Source organism: Triplophysa rosa, linkage group LG23 (genome assembly GCF_024868665.1).
Source record: "Triplophysa rosa linkage group LG23, Trosa_1v2, whole genome shotgun sequence".
Lineage (NCBI taxonomy): Eukaryota > Metazoa > Chordata > Actinopteri > Cypriniformes > Nemacheilidae > Triplophysa > Triplophysa rosa.
Window position 1 is genome coordinate 10,175,096 of NC_079912.1, and position 25,391 is coordinate 10,200,486.

Below are 25,391 nucleotides of genomic sequence, written 5' to 3' on the forward strand. Positions count from 1 at the left end.
AAGACCACAGCCCCTCTACAGTAAAACACTGATGGTCTAATATAGTCCGATTACACAGCTTCTTGTCTTGTACATCGCAGGCTATCAGCATTCACACTGTGTCTGGAAAGTCTGTTGGCATTGTGCTGTGTGCCTAATTGGTTTCTTCCTGCAAGCCGGGCTTTAAAGATTCCTCCAGCACAATAATTGATTGGTCGATAATGTAAAGGAGAGTTAAACGGCATAATTTTGTGTCTTTTGGTCTGTTGTATCTCACTCTTTCACTGAAGAGACAGTTTGTTGTCTAGATGCTTTTAGACTGTTTTGGCACCGAGCTATGGTATTTATCACCGTGAAACAAAAGCCTCCATTTAGAAACACTGAAGAATATTGAGGCAGAGGAAATGGACAGAAATACTCACTTTATTTACGGTTTAACATCCCATCACAATATTTTGTATTTGTGACTAGCTTCACATCCGTATGAAATACTATTAAAATTAAATGTGTCTGCTCTGTGTCGGTGTTCTTCAGACATTGGCTTTATCTGCCAGAGAAGCTATTCTTCATGTGAAACACTTCGACTTGTCGAACATACACGCTAAGGAAAAATACTTAATTTAAAAACATTTATCTTGCTATCTAGACTTTGAACTCTCAAAAATTTGCCCCATGACAAATTCTCAGAGAATGCCGTTTCAGAGTGACTTTTAGGAATTGACTGTAGGAAAGTGCTAGTCAAGATTTCTTAAAAATATGGAGTATTTGTTTTCAACATATTTGAAGTGCAGTATGCTCCAACAATGAGATTTTACTTGGTTTAGTTTGTTTTGTTAAAAAGGGAAGAGCTTAAAGATACAGGTCCAGTGTATGAAATTTAGCGGCATCTAGCGGTGAGGTTGCGGATTGCAACCAACGGCTCACTCCACCGCTCAACCCTCCCTACAGTGGTTGACACAGAACTAAGATGTCGTCACGTGTTCACTTCTTTGCTGAACGAGATAACGCATTTACGAAACGCGCTCTGTAGAGAAGTTTGTCCGTTTAGGGCTACCGAGTGTAGAAACAACATGGAGAATTCCATTTAAGGGTGTATGTAGATAGAAATAGCTCATTCTAAGGTAATAAAACACAACGCTTCATTTTGTTAAGTCTTTATACACATCTGAAGCGATAGATATGTATATTAGATTGCATTTCTGTTAACAGATCCTCCAAAAAACTACACATTGGACCTTTAAGAACACTTATTGGCTTCGCGATCAGCCAAAATGTCTGTATCGGCGCATTTGTGCATTCTTAATAAATATTCATGGAATAATGTTTGATATCGGTTTTTAGTCCATCATTATTAATGTGTCTTTTCTTCAGATTCTGTACATTTCCCATGAGGCCACTATCTTCCCATGTCCACATGGGTTATTTCAGTCTTGCCCATGTGTCCTCTTGGGTGTAAAACATTCATGTCGAGTAATTTGAAAAGATCTCTCCCAAAGCATCAAATGACAGCAGATGTCTGCTCATCTAGATATAGTTGTGTGTCTCCTTCAACAGACCCTTTGTGCTGATGCCTGTATTTGATATGTTTTCTCTTATTTCTCCTGTGCTGTGCTGTGCTTATGGCGTGCCAAGTGTCATATTAACACTGTATCTTCTCTGTTTCACCGTCTCTTCTGGCAGCTCCAGAGTCTGAGTCATAATGTGATCTTCACTCTGGACTCTCTGTTAAAAGGCGACCTGAAGGGCGTAAAAGGGGTGAGAAATATTTACCGACCTTCTTGTTGACCATCTGGCACATGTACACGGGGTTAATATACAGGCACCCGTCCAAGCATGTACAGGAACGCTCAAACACATGAACAGCATTTTAATTTGTTAAACACACACCAGACCACCTGTGGATCTGTCAGTTACCACAAGTTATTTCAATAGCCATTAATACTGACTGTGAACACGGCTTATGTACGATTGATGCTACAGTTGTTTTTGAGAATGATGCGATGAAATGTTCATGGTGTTAATGTACTGTTTACTTTGCTGCTTGAAAGATGGCTTTCCTCATTGTTTATACAGTTAGCACTATTTGAGTTATCGCTGCATTTCTGTCATTAGAGTTTTGTTTAACATCTGCTTTTAATTTTTAATATGACAGACTGTAGCTACTGCACTTGGCTCATTGTGTTTTTCTGTTTTCCCAGGACCTGAAAAAACCATTTGACAAAGCCTGGAAGGACTACGAAACAAAGTTGTGCGTCTGCATGTTTGTTCAATGACTGTTAGAAATGTGTTTATGAATTCAATTGGCCTTTTCAGATTTCATACCGATTACGTTTGGCCTTTGGGCTGTTTCCATTATTAGATGCCTTTACAACAATGTAATTGCTCCATCAAAAAAAAACAAAAAAACATGAGCATGGATAATTTCCCCCTGCAGATGTGAGACTAATGTAAAATAAACAGCACTTTTCTGAACAACCCAAATCAGTTTATGCTTAGAGACCGTTTCATCGGACGCACACGCCGGGACTGCAGTTAACTTCCGGTCTGTGTTTGTTATTTATATTTAATTTAATTTATGTTCATGTTTATTTATATGATTATTTTTATGTTTAATAATCGTATTAAATAAACAATTTGTCGACTGGGTCCTGTAGTTTGGTCGCATTTAAAGAAACCATATGGCACACTGACATCTAGCGGTTGAGCTTGGTATCGCAGTCTAAATTCAAAATAGTGGAGACACAAGTTTAGCCATGTTTTGTTTGCTTGTTATCAGAAATCATCTACAGGCACTTTATTGTTTGTGAATGTGTCCCGGAAGTTAAGGAACTTTTTGAATTATGGTGAAACATTGCTGTTTATGATCACACGTCTTTCCATCTTTCAGTACAAAGATCGAGAAGGAGAAACGTGAGCATGCCAAGCAACACGGGATGATCAGGACGGAGATCACTGGGGCGGAGATCGCTGAGGAGATGGAGAAAGAGAGACGGCTTTTCCAACTGCAGATGTGTGAGGTCTGTAACATAATATCTGCGTGATTGTTGTTTCAGTAGTTCGTTTTTATTTCAATTCATTTTCAATTATTGATTTTAATTTGATAACATTTTGATTCATTTTGTCAATTAATCTCCAGCAAAAAAAAAAGAGCTTGGCATGGTTTTGTGGTTTCTCAGGTCACACAGATTATACAGCAAGAGACTGATAACTAAAGATAACACAATGTAAGAAATATTTTAAAAAGTTGTGTTTCGCTTTAATTTTTACTGTTTCTTTATGAAGATTAACATGCTGAATACGAAAATCGCATTCATTTTTTTTCCATCAACGGTACTCACAAAAAAACTAAAAATATTTTCACACATACATTTTTGTATTATTACTCATACACAGGAATTATAAGGTACTGGCATAACACTAAATTCAAAACAACAGTTTAACATTTTTACTAAAAATGAGTCGTCCAAAACTTCAGAAGTGTACATTTGATCGTTTTTGTCTTTTATGACTAATTCTGTCCTCACGAACCAAGTTCCAGATGTGGTCACGCATCATCACTTCATCCCACCTTCCCTGTGCTACAGAAATTTCTATATTTTTCTGACAGTGACAATTGGAAAATCATTTTTAAAATATGTGAAAATTTGTACAGTTTTTGTTTATTTGCAATATACCGATATATCGTAATTAATGATATAAGCTCAAAATTTACTTGATCTAAATATACACTAATTGATGCTACATGAAAATAAATATTACCACATTAATCAGCACCACAGAATTGTACAGAATTCTAAAACCACACCTGCAGCCAATCAGAGTCCACCGTTGAGTCTGTGCCAGTTACCACAAGATGCTTTGTTATTACTGAGTCACATCACCGGCTGTTCTGATTGATGCTCCTAATATTAATTATAGAAACTAGTTGCTAATGGTCTGTTTGTCTTACTGCTGTCAGATGTCTTCCATCAGCACTAGAGCAGATGGCTCGCATTATTATGGAAATGTTTGTTTAGTGGCATCATAACCATCAATGTCATCATTCTTCTTTAGAGAGAGGATAGCTTTGGGATATACTGAAGGTGAACAAATTGAGTTTGTCAGATTGGATTTTGCTGACTTACTTGACATCAAGGGTTGGTGGGTGCCATAGGATGCTATACTTGCAATAAATATGCAATGCTTTTGCTTAGAAACGGACACTTAAACAAGGCAACCAATACCTCTTAGTTGCTTTATAAATGCAGTTGAGTGGTTGTTAATGCAGTAGAAATACTAATTCTCTTGAATTAAGCTAAATGTGTGTTAAATCATGAGCATGGCCTAAATAATGGTGAGCTGCTGGGACATTGCAAGATGTTCTGGAGTTTTCCACTGAGAGATAAACCAGGATTACACTGAAGTTTAATTCATTTGTTTAGTGGGCTTCTGTTTTAAGAGTTGTCGTTGCATTATATTTTATAACATTTCCAATTAAATAGGTGTGAAGAAGAAGTACCATGAAGAGAACCTGTATTTGTCATACAGGTTGTTTCCATACAGAAAAACTAACATGTCCACCATGACTGTTTTGCAGTACCTGATCAAAGTGAATGAAATAAAGACCAAAAAAGGCGTTGACCTCCTTCAGAACCTGATCAAGTATTACCACGCACAATGCAAGTAAGTCAATGGACTCTTTGACATTGACCTAATTCTGCATGAATCCAACATATCGAACTCACAATCTGGAAGCGCTGATGCACGTTTGATGTGATGAAAGCGTCAGCAGTCAATTTCGGAAGTGTTATCGATCCATGTAACCTTACATGTCAGTGACCTGAGGCCCCGAAAGTGATGAGAGAAACTGAAAGTGTGTCGCTCCCTATCTCTCTCAGCGTTTAAAGGTTAAATGTTATTCTCAGTAGGTGTTGTGCACCAGATGCCTCAGCAGAAACACGTCCCATTGATTTCTGCGAGCTTACCTTGCGCTTCGAGGCTTTGTTATTCGCGTGCTTTGCAAAGCTCTCTTGGTGCTCTGCTGAGATTCCCCAAGGTCACTTAAATGCAAAGTCACGTTTAGATCACACTCACATACTTCAGACAGCAGAACCACTGACTCACCCAACACAACTAACAGTTAAATCATTTAAAACGTTTGCTTTATAGTTCCCTACATGCCGAGCAGGTTTTCGCTTGTTAAAGCTATGCCTCAGAAGGTTAGTTTTACTAATCAGAGACTACGATGGGGAAATATTTTACGATATGTGTAATGTTAACACGATATGAATAAAGTGTTCTTGTCAATGCAAGTATATTGCGACAGCCCCAGCTGGACAAACAGTTCTTGAACAGTCACATACGGACAGAATGGTTTAGTAAAACAAGCTTGTCTTAATAAGTACTAAAAGATTCAGTAATGGAATCATTAGGGACCGAGATTGCGATCACAGCCAGAATCGTTCAATTCTTTACGATTCTTGTTCCTGTAAGAGACTACAGCAAGACCGTGCTTCTGCGGTATGTTACTGTAGCTGAGCTTATGATATTTTTACATATCATTAACTCAAGCTTGTCGTCTGTTTGTAATAGTAAAAAAATGTTATTTTGTGTCTTGTTTCAGCTTTTTTCAAGACGGCTTGAAGACGGCAGATAAACTGAAGCAGTACATTGAGAAGTTAGCAGCTGATCTTTACAATGTACGTTTGAAACTAAATGAGCGACTGAACTTACCATGGCTTATCTTAAAAGAGAAATTTTGTCACTTCACTTGCGATTTTATTGTGTCTTACCTGTTTTGGTTGTTGTTTTGTAGTTTGCTTTGGTGCGCCTGTGTTTTTGTGTAACAAGTTCTTTTGCTCTTGTGGTCGTAGATTAAACAAACGCAAGATGAAGAGAAAAAGCAGCTGACGGCACTAAGGGATCTTATTAAATCCACTCTTCAGTTGGACCAAAAGGAGGTAGGCAGTCAGACATGTCCACATTCTCCAGTTATATATACAGCCATGGAAAAAATGAAGTAATAAAATAGTAATAATTTACTATTCATAGGTAAGCGTTTAGGTAAAATTCATTCTGTACTACTAACAATATTTAACCCAAATTTCAAATAAAAAATCTTGTTTCTATTTGCATTTATTTGCAGAAAATGAAAACTGGAGAAACAGGTCAAAATAACAGAAAAGATGCTCTGTATTTTTTCAGACCTCAAATACTGCAAAGAAAAATTTATTTTTAATAGGGGGTTCACACCAAACGCGAATTGAGCGTTTTGCGCGAGTAAATGACATACAAAGTTAATGCAAAGCTGCGAACTCGCGGGAGACGGCGGCGCGATTACAGCGAACGCACGTCAATCTCCTCTTACGCGCAAGTTGAAAATATTTTTTCTGCTCGCGTCACTAACGTGAGAATAATTAACTTTTCCCGCGAATAATAAAGAGCGTGGAACACGATTGTTCACGTTTGGTGTGAACCCAGCAAAAGCGATACAACAGTAATATTCTTACATCTATTTAGGAAAAGTAAAAATAAATGATGTGATAACCTTGATTTTTATCACAGTTTTCATGTGTCTTGTCATGCTGTCAGTCATTCACATTGCTGTTAGATGACTTTATGTGACTCCTGAGGTTTGATTTTGTTGAAATTCAACAGACAATGGACTGGAGTGGCCACAATACATCTAGAAATGCTAAATCAATAAAAAAAAGAGATAACTGTTTTCTATGTTTATCTACAATTATGTTTTTATTGTGTTTTAATGTGTTAGTTGGCTGTATTTTTTTAAGTTATTATGGCTTAAATCAAAACAAACCAACTGCAGTTTGATTGATATTCATTGGAAAGCACAAAAAAAACATGATTTTTTAAATATTCTAAACAGAGTTATCTCTCTTTGGAAATAAACTCTTCATATACAGCTAGTATTTTATATATAGTTAGTCATTTAACACCGTGACGTCAAGCAAAATGAAAGCAGGAAAAGTTTGTGAGACTAATGCTTCACCCATACTGGGGAGAGTGCCCAGTGCTGTACCATGCTGGTAGCCAGTATGAAATAGGGCTTGCTGGTAACCAGTGTTGTGCCCCACTGGTTGCTCAGAGAAAAGTTGCAGATTCTATAAGCTTTAGTTAGGAATGACGTTGAGATAACTTGAAGATGCAGCTGAGAGAGGCATGTTTCTACTGTATGTTAGCAGAGTAGACACACTCCCATCTGTTTATATCATGTGCTGGGCTTTCACACACTCTCTTTCTTACGCTGCCTCCGTGGATTGAAGTCTAGAAGAGTAAGTGTTTAGCACCTTTAGCATGCAGTGTGTTTTTTGTGACGTGCAATAGAGAACAGAAAACCTTTAACCTACCTCTGTGTGTTTTTAAGTCTTCTTAGTGCTTGTGAATTCGTTTTTTTCTTGTTTTTATTATTGGTTTTATTGTACATGTGTTTAAGTGAGTTGATAGTAGACATGTATAGTTGAGTATTTTAAAGTAGCGTGTGTGTGCTTGTACTTGAGCAGGACTCTCAGAGCAAACAGGGCGGCTACAGTATGCACCAGCTGCAGGGTAACAAAGAGTTCGGCAGTGAGAAGAAAGGATATCTGATGAAGAAGAGCGATGGGTACGACACACACACGCACACACTTATTTAACTCACATTGAGTTTCAATAAATACTGCACATTTTTGCAGGTATTAATGGCTTCAGGTGGTGTAATTGTTTGCTGTAGGTTGAGGAAGGTCTGGCAGAGAAGGAAGTGTTCGGTGAAAGGAGGAATCCTCACCATCTCTCACGCCACCGTGAGTAGATGTGCGCACACTCACTCACTCGGTTTGAACCAGTGTCTTCCTGTCATCAGCTTTGTTAAACTGAGGTCTGACATTGACACTGAAAAGACTTCATTAGCTTTCTGAAGTTCAGCTGAGTGTCTCCATAACAACCCAGACCCCCCGCTGTACCTCTTTTAACACCCCACTGAGAAAATGAGTAACGGAGTGTTAAACACTTTTATAGAATGTACGTCTCATCACTTCTCTTCTTTTCCTCATCTCGTCACTTTTCATACGCCTTAGTTTTTGGATTCATTCAATAGGGAGAATGCACATTTATGTTCATGTGTATGTCTCTGCAAATAAGAATACTGTACATGCCGATTTATTTCATTACATCATTTGAGTTGCTTATAAAGTACTTATTAGATCAGAAAAGTGAACTTGTATTTTTCATGTCTCTGGTTTCAGTCAAATAGGCAGCCGGTGAAACTCAACCTGCTCACGTGTCAGGTCAAGCCCAGCGCTGAGGACAGGAAGTGCTTCGACCTCATTTCCCGTGAGTCATTGCACAACCACAGGGAGAGCTCTTGTGGAAGACAACACGAGTGATTTAGTAGCTGTGTAATGTGTCTGTTTACTTTAGTGTAACAATTCTCGGAAGAAAATGATCAAATTCATTCCGAAATCATTGTGCAATTGCACTGTAAACATGAATTATGACGTTATGACCCTCTTATGCTGTTTAATTAGTTGAAATCATTCTTTTTGTTTATAGAGACAGACGCCTCATATTTCACTTGTCATGTGTTTCAGATAATCGCACATATCACTTCCAGGCCGAGGACGAGCAGGAGTTTATCATGTAAGGGTTTTTGTGGGATGTTGTTTGTCACAATTTGGTCTTGACTTTTGGTTGTTGTTAAACACGTGGAAGAAATCGTTATAAATGTAACATGAAGTACTAGGGTTGTGTGCTATACTGAATAAAATGTCTATGATATAGACATCTTCGGAAGACGTAGACAAAGCTGGTCCAAAAGAACTTCCTGTTTGATGTACAGTGTGCGATGCCCTGTTTTTCTCTGCGAACTTTCAAAAAGTCTGCAAGTGTGTGATGTCTAGTTTTTAAAAAATCTGTTCAGATTTTAAGTCGTTTAGTGTATTCCAGCCTTAATACAAACGCTTGAACAAAATACAACCAACAGAACATTTATAACCGAATCAAAATGTTAAACAAATATTTGAATAAGTTTATAGTATAACTATAATATAGTTTTAAGATTTAACTATACATTATAGGATAAAAAATAACACATACTTATAAAAAAATAGAATTTGAATGCACAGCAAATGGCTAATTCCAGCGTTATAGATATGACATTTTCAGTCAAACTTGAAATATAAATTCTCTGAGAATGTATTTATTACTAATATATTGAACCATCTGTTCATATTTTACTCAAAGTAGCAGTTCACCCCCAAACCAATTCTGTCATCGTTTACTCCTATTGTTCCAAATCTGTATAAATGTCTTTGTTTTGATGAACACAGAGAAAGATATTTGGAAGAATGCTTGTAACCAAACAGTTCTTGGACCCCATTGACTACCATAGTCAGAAAAAATACGTTTTTGTTCTGTTGAACACAAAAGAAGATATTTGGAAGAATGTACAGTAGGACAGCAAACCGTTCTAGGGCACTTTAGACTACTTGTCATTTTTCCTACTGTGGTAGTCAGTGGGGTCCAAGAACTGTTTGGTTACAAGCATTCTTCCAAATATCTTTCTCTGTGTTCAACCAAACAAAGACATGTATACAGATTTGGAACAACTCGAGTAATTCATGACAGAATGTTCATTTTGGGGTGAACTATCCCTTTAACCCCTGATGAGTCCAGACATCAAAAGAATATCAGTCTATACACAAGTTTTATATTTTAAAAGAGGGAAAAATTCATGTGTTATGGATGTGAGACCGCATACTTTGTAGGGTTTCTGTGAATTAAAATATACAAACCAGAAGCAATAATACCTAACAAATAGAGTAAAAATAAAACATAAAACAGTCTTTTTATTTTATGAGGTATATGGACCGTTATGGACTATATGACTATTCACTTACCCGACTATGGAAAACTATGCTAACCATGCAGCAAAATGGCTTTTTGGATCAGATGATGTTTCTCAGATAAAATATAATTTTAGAGCAAATGCATAATTATGAACAAGAGTAAAAATGAGATATAATTCTTATAGTGTATCTCCCAGCACCGCAAAATGCAAACCCTGTAATCTTAACTTTTGTGTGAATTCAGAACTGTTTTATATGCAGATTGTGGGATTTCCTCTCTACAATTTGACCAATTATGAGAAATTATAGTAATCTGCCTGAAACTGTAAAAGTTTTGTGTGACCGAAATACCACTTTCCCCTTTTGTGACGTTTGAAATGCTTTTATGCCAAATTAGCATCCTAAAAAAATGTAGCGAGGAAATAACAGATTGACACGACCGCAGCAGGGAGCCTAAAACTTGTCCAAGCCTTTACTTGACAGCTTTTGTGCGTCTGTGCGGCGAGAAGTCTGTGAAGTGGCGTTTGCTCGTCTCAAGCCGCCACTTACACATTGAGGTCACTGAGACCACATTTAACATTTCCCAGACTTCTTTAAACGCAAACACACTCTCACGGAAAGCAAAACATCGACCCATCATCTAACTTCTCTCAGTCGTTTTAACTTTGCAGCAGTTGCTTCTTAACCACAGTGAGCTCCTGCTGTTCATCATTGTGATCGGCGGTGTGAGGTGAAGGCTTTTCTGACTCAGCCATTTAACAGCCATTATAAAAGGCTCTTAAAAGCACCCAGGCTGATCAGAATGAGACCTGTAACCCCTTTATACATCAATCCCACAGTCCTTTCACGCTGCTTTTGACTGGACTTTCTTTTAACCGTCTCGGTGGATACGAGCCAGACGCCGGCTCCGTCATTTAAACGCGGTAAATTTGGCTGAAATGTAAATCTGCTGAATTGGGAATAAATGTCAAGGGGAATAATGAAGGGTCATGGAGAGGGTGCTGGTGCGTCTTGTTGAAGTCTATAAAAATAGCAGAAGGTATTCCGGGAAGAGAAAGGAAGAGTTGACGGGAATACAAGCAAATCAAAAACAGCGAAACGATAAACGCTCGCCTCACTCCAATGTTGATGTACTTGTGCTGCTCGGTTAGTGTTTTTGTGGCCGTGTCGTAAAAGGTGTGTGTTGGTTCATGTGTTTCTTCTACAGATGGATCTCAGTGTTAACTAACAGTAAGGAGGAGGCGCTTAACATGGCGTTCAGAGGAGAGCAGAGTGGAGGAGATGATGGCCTGGAAGATCTCACTAAAGCTATTATAGATGATGTGTTGCGGATGCCGGGAAATGAAGTCTGTTGCGACTGTGGAGCTCCAGGTATGCCGACGTGTTTGTCCGGACAGTAATCGTGCTTTGCTTCTTGTCTTCGTGGCTCACGTTTTGCGATGTTACTCTAAACAAGCACATTCAGATTTAAAATATATTTTTGGTTTACTTTGAGTTTTCTTGCAGAAGCATAGTACTGAGGCTGTACCAACAGAACAGCCCCCAGCAAGTTGTTTTTATCCCTTCTGTCAGTTAGGGCTGTGCAATTAATCGAAAATTTTGGCCTTCAACAAGTCCAAAAAAATAAATAAATAAACGAGGCAAAACGATTCCATTTTGCAAGGATTGTCTCTTTTCTTGTGGTATAAATCCACAGCGCACCCCTTTCTGTTAAAGTGGTACAGCTGTGCCATTTCTTTACATTTATTTATCAGTTGAATTCAAAATTTAAAAGCCAAGTTTCTTTATATTTCTACACCTATGTTGTTTGTCACACTTATGCATGATTGCCATGTCTGCGTTTTAGCTTTTATGTGAGTTGGCATCTTCAAGTGCAGCATTTAAGTAAACAACATTTACTAGATGAAAGGGTTCGCCCAAAATATGGTAATTTAGCAGATTTCTTTCCTCACAACAAATACAAACAATATTCCAGCTTGGTGCACTTGACTGGCAAAACTGTACCTGGTTCTGGTGTATTTTGTGTTTTACAAGGTTTGAACTTAAAAGAGGGCAAAAAGGTTAAAAACAAGATTTTTTACTTTTTTTTACATGTCGATCGAACACTTTACAGCTTAAACAACTTTCAACAGCTATATATTAAATATACTGTATTTAGAAATATGGGAAAATGCACTTTTTTTATACGCAGCTTCGAAGGAGAAAGATAAATAAGGAAATACCAGATTTTTGAAAAATGACCCACATTTGGATTTTGATGACTGAAAATGTGCATTTTAACCGTTTTCTCATGAAGCCACATTTAGATCCTCTTATCTCTAGGACTGCACCTTATAGGGCTTTAAAAATGTAGTTCCCAAAAGAGAAGTTGGTCAAGAACAAGAATCTAAAATGACATTAAGGTATCTCTAACGGTTCTGGAGTTAGAGGCATGCATATTTTGTAAAAAGAACACAAAATGCCCTTTCTTCATTTTTGAGCTGTCACCATTGGCATAAAATGCATCAAGGATTCTTAAAATTAACAGATTTACTAACCGATATACTGATCGTTGTGTAAAAATAAAATAATGATGCTGGCATATTTCTCATGTCATTTTTTACACCCTCTAATATGGCTCCAAATTTCAGTTGAAAATTGTCATTTTTACCTCCTTCTACAAAATAATCGATTACTTAATAACTATTCATTGGTGGCATTTCATATTTTGACTTTCATCGCTACTGATGTTGGTCTTGCTTCTGTAAAAAGGAAAAAAAATTTGAGGTGGGGGGGACCTGTGGTTGTCGGCTGCTGGGAATTATTCCATCGCTCGCACTCGTTCATTGTTTGCACTGAAAGAGGATGAAACGTTGCTTGTTTTGATCTGTTTTAGCACAGAGAAGTCAAGTCCTCACTGCAGTGAATCATCGGTTTGAACGCAGGAATAATTTGAATCTTTTGTTCGCGCGGATTTCAGAATGACTCGAAGGTTTCTTAAATGGTAAAATGAATGCGTTTGATGCTTGTATTGAATGTGTGTCACAAAGGAGGAAAATTAAGAGAAATAGTGAAAGCGTGCACTGTTAGAGATGTTAGAGAAGACCTGTGTCTGTATTTAGTGTGGCGTGCATGTGTGTGAGAGAGATTTCCCTGGTGCTACAGCTGTTTTGTGACACACACATGAACACACAATAATTACACACACAAACACTGATCAGACAGCATCTGCATACCTGCGATAACACTCTCAAATGTTATACAGCCCGCTTGGAATTAAACAATACTGCAGGGGCTGGAACTGAGATTACAAGTCTCATGAGGACCCCTGGTGGTCATGTAATAAAAAGGCAACTATGTTGTAGTAAATGTGTAATGTGTTGATACTGTTTCCTAGTTTGCCATGTGTTGATGTCCTAGTTGTTCTGTTTTGATGTCTTCAGATCCAAAATGGCTGTCAACTAACCTCGGAATACTGACGTGTATCGAGTGTTCGGGTATTCATCGGGAGATGGGCGTCCACATCTCACGAATCCAGTCCATTGAACTGGACAAACTGGGAACCTCTGAACTCTTGGTGTGTTTATTGTCTCTCTTATTTATTATATAAACACATTTAAACATAGAAGTTAAATCATTTTTCTTTGAAATCGTGTTCAGTGTGGGACATCCCTTCTATACACTTTTTAATATAATGTGATTATATAAATACTATTTATTATTTATTAAATATAAATTATTTATTATATAAATAATATAAAATATTAATGTTAGAATACTCATATTAATTTGTATATAAAAATGCATATTATAAATATAAAAAAATAATAGAGATAATTTTGTTTCTTTTTAAAGCATTTATAATCTCTTAATTTCGTATTTTTTTCTACTTTTTGCCTTTAGCTGGCCAAGAATGTGGGGAACAGTAGTTTTAATGAAATAATGGAAGGAAATCTTTCCTTCCCATCTCCTAAACCCACTCCTGCTAGTGACATGTAAGCACATATATAAGATCTGTGCATGTTTCCAGTAAATGTGAATCTCTCTCTCTATTAAAATACATTTGTCTTGACATTCTGCCATTCTCTCACATGGTGTTCATAGGACTACTCGTAAGGAGTTCATAAATGCAAAGTATGTCGATCATAAGTTCTCAAGAAAAACATGCGGCTCAGCAGCTGCCAAGATGAGCGATTTGTATGAAGCGGTCAGGTCACATGACCTGCTCGCGCTCATCCAGGTGTATGCGGAGGGGGTGGAGCTTATGGAACCATTTGCTGAAGCGGGACAGGTGAGTCGATCATTAACAGTGTAGGATGGTCAACAGCAAATTATAAGAAAACTACTTCACTAGAAACTAAGATTTGCTTAGTGAGAATTGCTGTTTATAAATGTTCGTTTAAATATAGATTCTCTTTTTGAAAATAGGCCTGTTAAAAATTGTATTAAAGTGGCACCCCAAAGGGTTTTTACAGGCTTGTTAGTGAGGATTCTGGGAGGAAACCTTTAGGGACAAAGTCAGCGCATGTTCACTCCAGCCATCTTGTCACATGATGGATGACCCATCCACATCAGATCCTTTGATGAGCACAGATTTTGAGGTCTGGTGCATAGCAGGAGGCAGGCGAGTTGGACGTGACTTGAATGTGAAGCCTTGATCTTCCTAGTTTCATCACCAAGAGACTTTTCGTTCCTTCAGCAAATGACTTTGACACCGGCGCTCGAATCTTCATCATTTGAAATGAACTCCATTTAGTTTATATTATATTGTTTTCATCAGACCACAAACATTGATTGTCTGGTTGGATTTGGGATTGCACTGTAGTTTATAGCAGCGGAGTCACTATTGGTAGCCTAATGCCTTTTTAATGGATCATCATTAGTACATCAAGATCACATAAAGCAGTTTAGTGCTGCTCTCGTGTCCTATAGATTCCTAATGATGCAAAGAAACGGCATTTGCGAGGCATTTAACTGATGTAATGCAACATATTTTTGAGCTAAACAGAATATTCTCATTGTGTCGTGGATCTTGGTGTTATTTTTCTGGTTGGGGTTGGTCTCTGTTAGTTGTTCACCGATTAGATTTGTGATACATTTTTGTTGATTTTTACATTTTAAAGAACCCATTTTTACCAAAATTACAATCAATCTTTGCAGATCCTTTGCATTGGTACATTTTATTAGTTCATGTGTATTCTGGGAATCGATCCCATGACTTTGCCTTTGCTAGCACAATGCTTTATCAAGCGGGGAGGTTTGTTTTTGAGTTTCTAAGGCAGAAGACGCGTTAATATGTGTTCATTCGACTGTCTGTCTGTTGTCATTCTCTACAGGAAGCAGGTGAGACAGCATTGCACTACGCCGTGAGGACGGCCGACCACACCTCACTACACCTGGTCGACTTTCTCGTCCAGAACAGGTGAACAGCCGTTTCAAATCACGAAGCATTTGTATCCACATGGGGCTTGTATTCGAGTTTAAAGGAGTAGTTCACCTTCAAAATGAACATTCTGTCATCATTGACACGCCCTCTTGTCATTTCAAACCTGTATGACTTTCTCTTTTCTGCAGAACACAAAAGAATATATTTAGAAAAATGTTGGTAACAGAACAGCTCAGCCCCCCCATTTACTTGTAACCAATGCAAGTGAATGGGAGGCTGTTAAGAACATTCTTCAAAATATCTTCTTTTCTGTTCTGTGGAAGAATGAAAGTCATACAGGTTTGAAATGACAAGAGGGTGAGTAAATGATGACAGAATTTTCATTTTTGGGTGAACTACTCCTTTAATGTGTCCTTCGTTTTCTAATGTTCTGAGTTTATCATTGAGGATTGATGGTGTTGGTTGATACATTTGTATTCAAGAACTCAACTCAACTCAACTTTATTTATATAGCGCTTTTACAATTTTCATTGTTACAAAGCAGCTGTACATGAGACACATTGACTACAAGCAAAACAATCAAAGTTGTACCTGCAAAAACAAGAAAAGGTTGAAAACACAGAAGACAGACACACCCACACACAAAACACTCCACACACACAACACGCACACGCACCAACACACACAGACACACACACACACACACACACACACGTACGTACACAGACAAGTACGCACACACACACACGCTCAGTGAGAGCACACATTTAGGATAAAGGAGAGAGAAGCACAGGTCAAATATAACAGATAATAAATTCCTATATGCAATATTAATTAAGTAAAACTTTAAGATTCTAAAGCAGCCCCCCCGGTCAGGCAGATAGTGCAAAAACAGTATGCAAACGGTGGCGAGGAACCCAAAACTCTAATCGAGAAAAAAAACCTCAGGAGAACCCAGGCCCAACCAGGGGATTCCAGTTCCCCTCTGGCAAAAGCTGCTGCCTCTGCACAAGCTCCAGAGAACTTGCACAACAAGGCTAAATAAAATAAATAAACTTAATAATAAAATAAATTATAGTTTAAGATTATCATTAATAATCTAATAGCATTTGAAATTTTGTGGTGAAGACATGTCAAGAGACCGCGTCCTTCTTTATCCAGCTCTATCATCTCAGCTCTTGTCAGGTCCCCACTTCCCATTCTCCGCTCTACCATCAGGTCAGGCCATGAACTGCATCCTGCTCGCTGTGGTAACCTTGGAACAATGAGACAAGACTGGCTGAGAGTAGAGTACTGTTCTGTACTCTTTGATGCAACAAGTACATCAGTTGTGTTTTTGGTTCCGGTTGATCTAACTAATGCAGCCTAAACCCTCAGAAGATTTATATTATGGAAGAGTAGTGTATGCAAGATTAAAAAGATGCGTCTTTAGTCTAGATTTAAACTGACAGAGTGTGTCTGCCTCCCGGACAGTGCAGGGAAGACTATTCCAAAGTTTAGGCGCTAGATAGGAAAAGGATCTACCACCTGCACTTGATTTTGAAATTCTAGGTATTACCAACTGACAGGACGCCTGAGAGCGTAATGCACGTGAAGGACTGTAATACAAAAGGAGTTCATTCAAGTACTGAGGAGCTAAACCATGTAAGGCTTTATAGGTAATAAGCAAGATTTTAAAGTTAACGCGATGCTTTATAGGTAACCAGTGCAAGGTTGACAGAACCGGGCTAATATGTTCATACTTTTTTGTACGTGTAAGAACTCGAGCTGCCGCGTTTTGGACCAATTGGAGTTTTTGTAATAAGCCTGCAGGGCAACCACCTAACAGTGCATTACAGTAATCTAGTCTTGATGTCATGAATGCATGAATTAACTTCTCTGCATCTGAGATTGACAGCATATGACGTAGTTTAGATATATTCTTAAGATGGAAAAACGCAATTTTACAGGTGTTGGCGACGTGGCTCTCAAATGACAGATTACTATCGAATAGAACGCCAAGATTCTTTGCTGACGACGAGGGTTTTATGGAACATCCGTCAATAGTTAAACAGTATTCTTGGTTGTTACTTATAGCAGTTTTCGGTCCAATAAGTAACACTTCCGTTTTGTCCGAGTTCAGTAATAAAAAGTTGTTACTCATCCAGTTTTTTATATCGACTATGCATTCCATTATTCGATGGAACTGCTGTGTTTCATGAGGCTTCGAGGAAATATAAAGTTGAGTATCATCAGCATAACAGTGAAAGCTAACTCCGTGTCGCTTTATTATATCTCCTAGAGGTAGCATGTATAATGCGAAGAGCAGAGGCCCTAAGACTGAGCCCTGTGGTACACCGTACTGGACTTGCGATTTGCGTGACACCTCATTGTTTATTGCTACAAATTGAAAACGGTCGGATAAGTAAGATTTAAACCATTTCAAAGCTAGAACCATCGTACAGACATTAGAGTCAGTTTGCTTTGTGGATAAAAGCATGCATAACAGCATTAAAAGATCAAACCTGAGCCAGAACTGTGCTTGGACAACATCCTAGTAAATAATCATTATTTGATTTTCCTCTGAAGTGAAAGACAAAAACAGCATCCTAAGTCTATTCCAGGTTTGCACTGACAGTTGGCTTGAAGGAATATGACAGCAGATGGGAAAACAGTGATTAAGAAACTTTTATCTCGGGGAAAAAAAATTGTTGCTCCATTTTTAGCTTTATTGATGGAGTCCTCATTGCTTTGTAGAAACACAAAAGAAGATATTTTGAGAAATGTACAATGGAAGTCAATGGGTTCCGGTGTTGTTTGGTTACCGACGTTCTTCAAAATATCTTCTTTTGTGGAAAAAGTCATGCAGGTTTAAGTAAATAAGAAAATCATTTTTATTTTTGGATGTATCTTACAACAGCGTTTAAAATGTCTCTCCCAAAGTGGCTCATTGAATTTTAATTTAGAGCACGTTAAATTAGAACACGTCTGTTTTATTTTGCATGAAGTTAACCTTTTGGGGGTTAACCTTCTGGTAAATCTAATGGTGTAAATCTGGGTCAGTGCTGTGAGGTTTTCACACAGAATGAGGATACGCTGCTGTAGATGTGTAGCTGTTCTCTGGTTCTTCCTCACGCTGTGATTCCCACTAGGTGAACAGAATTGGGTTGAGCTCCCCAGCACACTGTTTGCTCACTGCCAACCTAAATGAATGTAGATCGCAAGATGGCTCATTAAAACACTGTTTTAAATAAATGTGCTGTGAATTCAATATATTTGGTTTGTACGTAGCATGAATGTAAAAATAAAGTTGTCTTCAACAAAGATTTTGTTGTATTTTTGTTGTCAGTGGGAATCTGGATAAACAAACAGAGAGAGGAAACACAGCGCTGCACTACTGCTGTTTTTATGAGAAACACGAATGTCTCAAACTACTGCTGAGAGGCAAACCAGCTACTGATATCAGTGAGTTTGGCTTTACATTTATTTCTCTTTTTTTTATTGTTTTTTTTCTGGAAATTATGTATTTTAATAAATCATTAACATCACCTAAATTTCGTACTTTCTTCTATTTTATGTTTGAAGCTTTGTAGAGACCAGTCCTTTATCACTGCATCAAAGTTTTCCCATAAACATAACACTGCCTCCCAAAGATATGACTAAAGTCTGACTAATGTCTGATGGACTTCTATTTCAGCCAATCAGAATGGAGAGACAGCGCTGGATGTGGCCAGGCGAATGAGGATCGTCCAATGTGAGGAAACGGTGAGTGACTTCTGGGTTAAATAAATTTGTGCAAACGGTTAACGGACTCGTATTCCTTATGATTTCAAGAAAGACATGAGGGTGTGGGTGCGTTTGCAAATCTGACTCATGTTTGTGTGTTTCAGCTGGCGCAAGCTGGCGCAGGAAAGTTTAATCCCAAAGTCCACGTGGAATACGAGTGGAATCTCAGACTGGAGGAACTGGACGAAAGCGACGATGACCTGGATGACAAAGTGAGGCGTTACCCCCTGCGCACATTTTAAAATGTTCTCATGACACGTGACTCACAGAGGGATTCATTTTTTAAATCTTATTTCTAGCCGAGTCCTATTAAGAAGGATCGTTCTCCCCGGCCGCAGAGCTTCTGTCACTCGTCGAGTCTGTCTCCTCACGACAAGCTGTCTCTGCCTAGTTTCATTGGTCAGCGTGATAAGCAGCGGCTCTCGTACACCTCACTGACCAATCAGATGTACAGCGTGTCCACCGACTGCCCCTCCTCCCCAGATGCCCCACCTCTTCCCCCTCGGAACGCAGGCAAAGGTAACCCAGAAACACATTGACAGCCAGTTACTAACTGTAGAAGTTGAGCAGAGAACATCTGATTTAACTGGATTCTCCTCATACATGTACTGTATACAATTTTAAAAAAGGAGTTGCTTTCGGTTATCTTTGACAGCGTCCAAACAAATGGACTGTTGATAGTTTATGGTTTGACTTTCTAATATGACTTTGTGTTTATATGCAAATGTATGTCAAATGTCATCCAACTTTTTCTTTCGATCTCTTTTCTGGTCTCTTCTTGCAGCTCCTCTTTTGGCTTTTCTTGGTTCTCATTCACACTATGCTACTCTGGCTAGCACTCGACAATACATCAGTGATTATCTGCCTCTTTATTTGCATAGACTCCTCCCATTTATTTCATGACCTCATTCTATAACCCCATGACTGTCAAGACACGTCCGGGCCATATTTCACCATAATATCAACAGAAATATTACCTTATGAAAAACAAATGCAGAATGAAAATAAATTCTCTTAACGGCCACTAAGATTTTTGTATTATTACATTATTGTGATGACATCTGAGAACATTTTCCTTCCCAGTTCGTATTACTGTAATGCAAATGTGCAAATATGACCCGTGACATGTTATCCATTGGGTTAAAGGGACAGTTCACCCAAAAATGAAAATTCTGTCGTTATTTACTCACCCTTGAGTTGTTCCAAGTCTGTATAAATATCGTTGTTTTGATGAACACAGAGAAAGATATTTGGAAGAATGCTTGTAACCAAACAGTTCTTGGACACCATTGACTTCCATAGCAGGATAAAATCCTTTGTTTTTGTTTTTTGTTCTGTTTAACACAAAAGAAGATATTTTGAAGAATGTAGGTTTGCAAACAGCTCTGGGTCACTTTTGACTACCATTGTCATTTTTCCTACTATAGTAGTCAATAGTGGCCAAGAACTGTTTGGTTACAAGCATTCGTCCAAATTTCTTCCTCTGTGTTCAACCAAACAAAGACATTTATACAGGTTTGGAGCAACTAGAGAGGAGTAATTCATGACAGAGTTTTCATTTTTGGGTGAACTGTTCCTTTAATACTGTACATAATCTCTTAACACAGCATTGTGGTCACTAACCCAGCAGAAATGCACATTGTAACAGTCCAGTGAGCATCTTAGACGTCTTCATTTCACTTGAGATGATGAATTTGTACGTTCATTTTGTCTTGTATTCATTTGTATGAATTTTGATGTTGCACTATTTCTTCTACAGTATGTAGTTAATAAACGGTTGACATACTGTATGGAGTAAAGTCTGGAGTATGTTTTGTTTTGTGTGCCGTTGTGTTAAATTTAGTCATCAGCAGGGACTGTGCATGTAAATGTGTACTTCTGTGCATGTCACCTGAGCTTGTGCATGCACATTAAGGCATCTATATGGTATACTAGGGCTACAATGCTGTAAAAACAAAGTATACCCCAGGCTTTAATGTTTGTTTGGTGAACTTGATAACAACTTGCTGTATTTACAACACAACACAAATCTTTCCTGGTTTTCTCTGACGGAGCTTTTCATTGGCTGTTCCTCTCTCAATGCCGTCCTCCTACTGGTTCAACAAAATATCTTTGGATAGTTACAACACAAAATAGATTATTTTCATTGTCCGTCCCGCTTTTGATATGTTCGATAATTTTCTTCATCTTAAGATGAAACTCTTCGAAATTCTCCTCTTCCAAAAGTACTTACCTCACCTGCTCTCGTTTCAGTAACACATGATCTCCTGTCCCAGGACTTACGTTCTTTCCCGTTATTTTATTTCACTTTATTTATGTATGATGTTAACTTCCTCTCCATTCTCATTACGGTGTCATTGCATGTTGGTATTTTTGTTTGTTCTCCCATCAGCCCCTCCCTTGTCGAACCCGACTTCCTCCACCCCTGCCTCGCAGAGCCCCAGTAGTGGCAACTCCACCCTGTCTAAGAAGAGGCCCCCACCCCCTCCCCCCGGACACAAACGCACACTGTCTGACCCCCCCACCTTGCTCTCACACACCCCGGTCTGTAAAGGTGGGATACTGTACCTGCTGGCCATGGGCCGCCTGTATACTCTGGATTTATATTACAATATTAAGTCGTTTGTATTTGAATTTCAGTCTAATTTCAGTATTTTAGATTTAAGGTTTTATTCTCCCAAAACTGGGTTTGATAAAAACATAATTTGAGTTTTTGGATCAATTTAAGGCAAGCAGTGAGGGTCTTTCACATGATCCTAGGTCCCTATTTTTAGTATTGTTAGAAATACAATAATATAAGATTGTGCATTTGAACATTACAAACTCACTGCATTACATTAATTCTCTGTTGTGTTATTATGTTACACTCGATGTCATTTTTGATGTGATCACCCAGGTAAAGAGGACAGTATTGTCAATAAAAGGCTCAGTCTAATGAGTCCATCCTTACCCTTTGACCTTTGCATTGAACATTAACCCTGACCCAACCTAGTGGTTTGCATGATGCTTCATTTTTTTGGATCAGGACAAAGTACTTTGTAGTTACATGTTTTGAGTATATGTTAAAATGTCAAATGTGCTTTTGTGGACCATTATTGTGCATGGCTTTGTTTAAACGTGATTTTAAAGCTTTGTTGTTGTTACTTAACAAATTAGAGATAAACGTGAAGAAATGTGTTTATTTGGTAGGATGTTTGGATGATTTAATATAATAAAATACTGTTGAACAAACTCTTCATTTCAGGAAGCGATTCAACGCCGCCTCCTGTCAACAAGATGTCTCCTGTGACAAACCGATTTGAGGGCATCCCACAACAACGGTGAAGCATCATGTCAAATGCATTTTGTTGAAAAAATGAACCAACCAGAACAGCTCATTTATTGACATGTATTTTTTTGGACTTTTATCAACTTTTATACAATGCGTTCAAGATGCATCTTTTATCAGTTTGTGAATCAAACCCAACACTTTGTCGCTTATGCAATGCTCGACCATTTGAACTACATGCTAATTCAAAATTAGCAAAACTGGGTTTGAAGTTTTATGGAGCACATTTGAGTTATATTTAGAAGTGTATTTGCATTAGAAAGGTCACTAAACATCAGACTGCAGTTTTATATTTGGTCGTGCATGTTTTATTTGAATATGTCCATGTCACTGTCTGTGTTATTTGCGAATGCAAAATACAAAGACTTTTTTGAAATGTGATGCTGTCAGACACTGCTTTGAGATATACGCTTGTTCTTCATTTTAATCCTAGTCTCAACACCACTAAATCCACTCTTGGACCACGGGTTCTTCCCAAACTACCTCAGAAGGGTATGTGACATGCTTTCTACATGTGAACTTTACATTAATAGGATTGAATATTATAATGGTCCATCTTCAGATAATTTGGGATTGGAATGTATTTAATGAAATAATGTTATAGTTATTAGCTTTTTTTTATGGAACTGAAGTGACCCAGAAACATAGAAAACGTTCAAACATAACAGAGCATTCATTTCTGACTTTGCATTCTTTGTTACCAGTTGCCTTGCGTAAGATTGACACCATCCACCATCCATCAATGGATAAAACCAACCAGCCTCCTGAGCCAATCATGTTCCAGAAGACCCTGCAGAGTTCAGACACCCCGCAGAAAGTCCCGCTAGCCGACAGACCTCAGCCAGGGGATGTACCTCCTAAACCACAGCCTTCAGAATTACCCCCCAAACCAGGAGAACTTCCTCCTAAACCTCAGCTGTCGGACCTTCCTCCCAAACCCCAGCTGGGTGACCTACCCCCTAAACCTCATCTGAAAGACCTCCCGCCCAAACCCCACCTGACTGACGTCTCTCCGCCCAAACCTGTGTACACTGAGGTTGTACACAAGCCACCTTCCGGTGAAGTCGCTCCCAAACCGCAGCCATCAGAGACCCCGACGGTTATTCATCAGGGAGAGCCGTCACCTCAGCCAGTCCAGTCTAGTGAAGACACAAATGGAAGTCCAACCTCTGCGCAGGAGACGCCTGTACCATTACCTAGAAAAATAAATCCGGTGAGGATTTTGTCTTTGAAAGATTGGTGACTCTGCTCATATTGAAGCAATGAGGTTTTCTGATAGACATGATATTTTTTGCTTTATTCTTTCAGATTAAGAGTAAGATGCGAAGGGTAAAGACCATTTATGATTGCCAGGCTGATAATGAGGATGAGCTGACGTTTGTTGAGGGTGAGGTCATCGTGGTAACAGGGGAGGAAGATCCTGAGTGGTGGGTGAGTGGAACGTAACCAAATGTCCCGAAATGAAAATTCTGTCACTTATTCCCTCTCATGTCTTTCAAAACCTGTATATGACTCTTTCTTTAGTGTAGCACAAAAGAAGATATTTTGAGAAATGTCACACAATGGAAGTCAATGTTGTTTGGTTACCAACATTCTTCAAAATATCTTCTTTTATTGTTGAAAGTCATACAGGTTTGTGACATAAAATGCATAAAAAAATACATTATCGATCACCACCGATATCCGTGGGACAATATATAGCCAGACACAAAGGTGTATATATGACAGGCCTATTTACTTGTATTCATCATTATCTTATCACATGCTTTGTCTTTATCTACAGATCGGACACATCGAGGGGCAGCCAGAGAGGAAAGGGGTATTTCCCATGTCTTTTGTTCACATTTTGTCTGATTGACACACAGACGTCCTTCACCGCTTACCTCTGGCTATGGGACATACTTAACTTAGCTGCTGAATCCATAATGCAAGTTTTAGAAAAATGGAATCAGTAGAAAACACATCGCCACTAAAGACAGACTGTAAATAAAGTATCCAACTGTACCGCCGTTTCTCTCACTGTTCATACAGCTATACATCTAACACTTTTCCCGTCTTGAATACTGTAACTATCTTTGTATATAATGTTCTACATAAATGTGTGCGTTTCACACAAGGACGATTGTGTGCAAAAGTAAAAACTTGTGTTTGTCTGAAAAGTACTCCGCCTGCCAGCACGTCACGGCTGTGGCCAGTTTTCTTATTGTAAGTATTAATGTGGCCACTGTTGACATTTATGCCAGGGACCGATAGATGTCAGCCTATTTTCCAAACGGAATAACTGGATTTGTAGGTTTCCCGAACATTACGATTTTTCAGCTGTGTGGATCTTTTCCTGATAGACCACTAAAGCATGTCTAAGAGTGAAACATACGCTTATCCTTCATTCTTGCTATACTTAGTGTAAAATAGCCCGTGCAATGCATACAACATTTAACTGGTCAACAAACATGGTTTCACCCGTTATACCATATCAGTGTTTAGCTTTACAAGTGGCGCTTTACTGCAGACGCATCTGCGTGAAGGACCTACTTCTACAAACACAATGGTCACCTATCCACACTGTTCAGCTGTTACATTTCCTCATTCATCTCTAGTATTGTGACTAGCGTTTGAAATTGAGATGGATACTTGAATACTTTTTGAAATGTTTATTCTGCAACGGTGTTTATAGATGTTATATTTTTAAGTAATAGGAATGTACTGTATTACAGAGTTAATGCTGTTGTCATCCATGGAATTCCCAAACTAGGTTATAAGTTGCACCAACTCCCATTGAAGGACTATCGCCATCAGCACAGTTTATCACTAAGACTTAGAGGGCATTGAGGAAATTACATTTAAATGACCAAGGATGTATATTTTAATGAATGCAAGACAACTGCAGTTTACGAATTGCATTTTCTGTCAGGAATGTTCAACCCCCTTGCACATACCTAGTACTCAGCATGGTTGTATTTAAAGTGGTTTTTAAAGGTTTCTTGACTGCAGATTCAGAGGACTGCGTCCCCTTGTCTGAACATGTCCATCACTTACCATTCCACTATCAATAAAAGACTTGATGTTAAACACTCAAAGCGCACTTATTGAATATGGATCATAAATTTCAGGTTTGGGTACTTTGTTATAAATC

At 38.4% G+C, this 25,391-nt stretch overlaps 1 protein-coding gene across 5 annotated transcripts in view; it reads left to right on the top strand.

Annotated features, from left to right (window-relative positions):
- The window catches only part of asap1b (ArfGAP with SH3 domain, ankyrin repeat and PH domain 1b), a 60,746-nt gene extending 35,419 nt beyond the window's left edge, over positions 1-25,327 (top strand). The window contains exons 4-29 of one of the 5 annotated variants that reach the window (XM_057322420.1): positions 1,660-1,734; positions 2,178-2,227; positions 2,867-2,996; positions 4,556-4,641; positions 5,582-5,657; positions 5,832-5,918; positions 7,242-7,250; positions 7,479-7,579; positions 7,688-7,757; positions 8,199-8,286; positions 8,544-8,592; positions 11,008-11,171; positions 13,223-13,356; positions 13,683-13,774; positions 13,884-14,070; positions 15,116-15,201; positions 18,494-18,609; positions 18,842-18,909; positions 19,035-19,142; positions 19,230-19,449; positions 19,715-19,783; positions 22,175-22,250; positions 22,692-22,750; positions 22,963-23,471; positions 23,567-23,689; positions 24,042-25,327. In XM_057322420.1, coding sequence (XP_057178403.1) covers positions 1,660-1,734; positions 2,178-2,227; positions 2,867-2,996; positions 4,556-4,641; positions 5,582-5,657; positions 5,832-5,918; positions 7,242-7,250; positions 7,479-7,579; positions 7,688-7,757; positions 8,199-8,286; positions 8,544-8,592; positions 11,008-11,171; positions 13,223-13,356; positions 13,683-13,774; positions 13,884-14,070; positions 15,116-15,201; positions 18,494-18,609; positions 18,842-18,909; positions 19,035-19,142; positions 19,230-19,449; positions 19,715-19,783; positions 22,175-22,250; positions 22,692-22,750; positions 22,963-23,471; positions 23,567-23,689; positions 24,042-24,116 — 2,907 coding nt within the window. In that variant the 3' untranslated portion in view covers positions 24,117-25,327. Of the gene's footprint in view, positions 1-1,659; positions 1,735-2,177; positions 2,228-2,866; positions 2,997-4,555; positions 4,642-5,581; positions 5,658-5,831; positions 5,919-7,241; positions 7,251-7,478; positions 7,580-7,687; positions 7,758-8,198; positions 8,287-8,543; positions 8,593-11,007; positions 11,172-13,222; positions 13,357-13,682; positions 13,775-13,883; positions 14,071-15,115; positions 15,202-18,493; positions 18,610-18,841; positions 18,910-19,034; positions 19,143-19,229; positions 19,450-19,714; positions 19,784-21,322; positions 21,485-22,174; positions 22,251-22,691; positions 22,751-22,962; positions 23,472-23,566; positions 23,690-24,041 lie in introns of all 5 variants that reach the window. The other 4 variants (XM_057322418.1, XM_057322421.1, XM_057322419.1 and 1 more) reach the window with 4 other exon arrangements.
- The last annotated feature ends 64 nt before the right edge of the window (positions 25,328-25,391 follow it).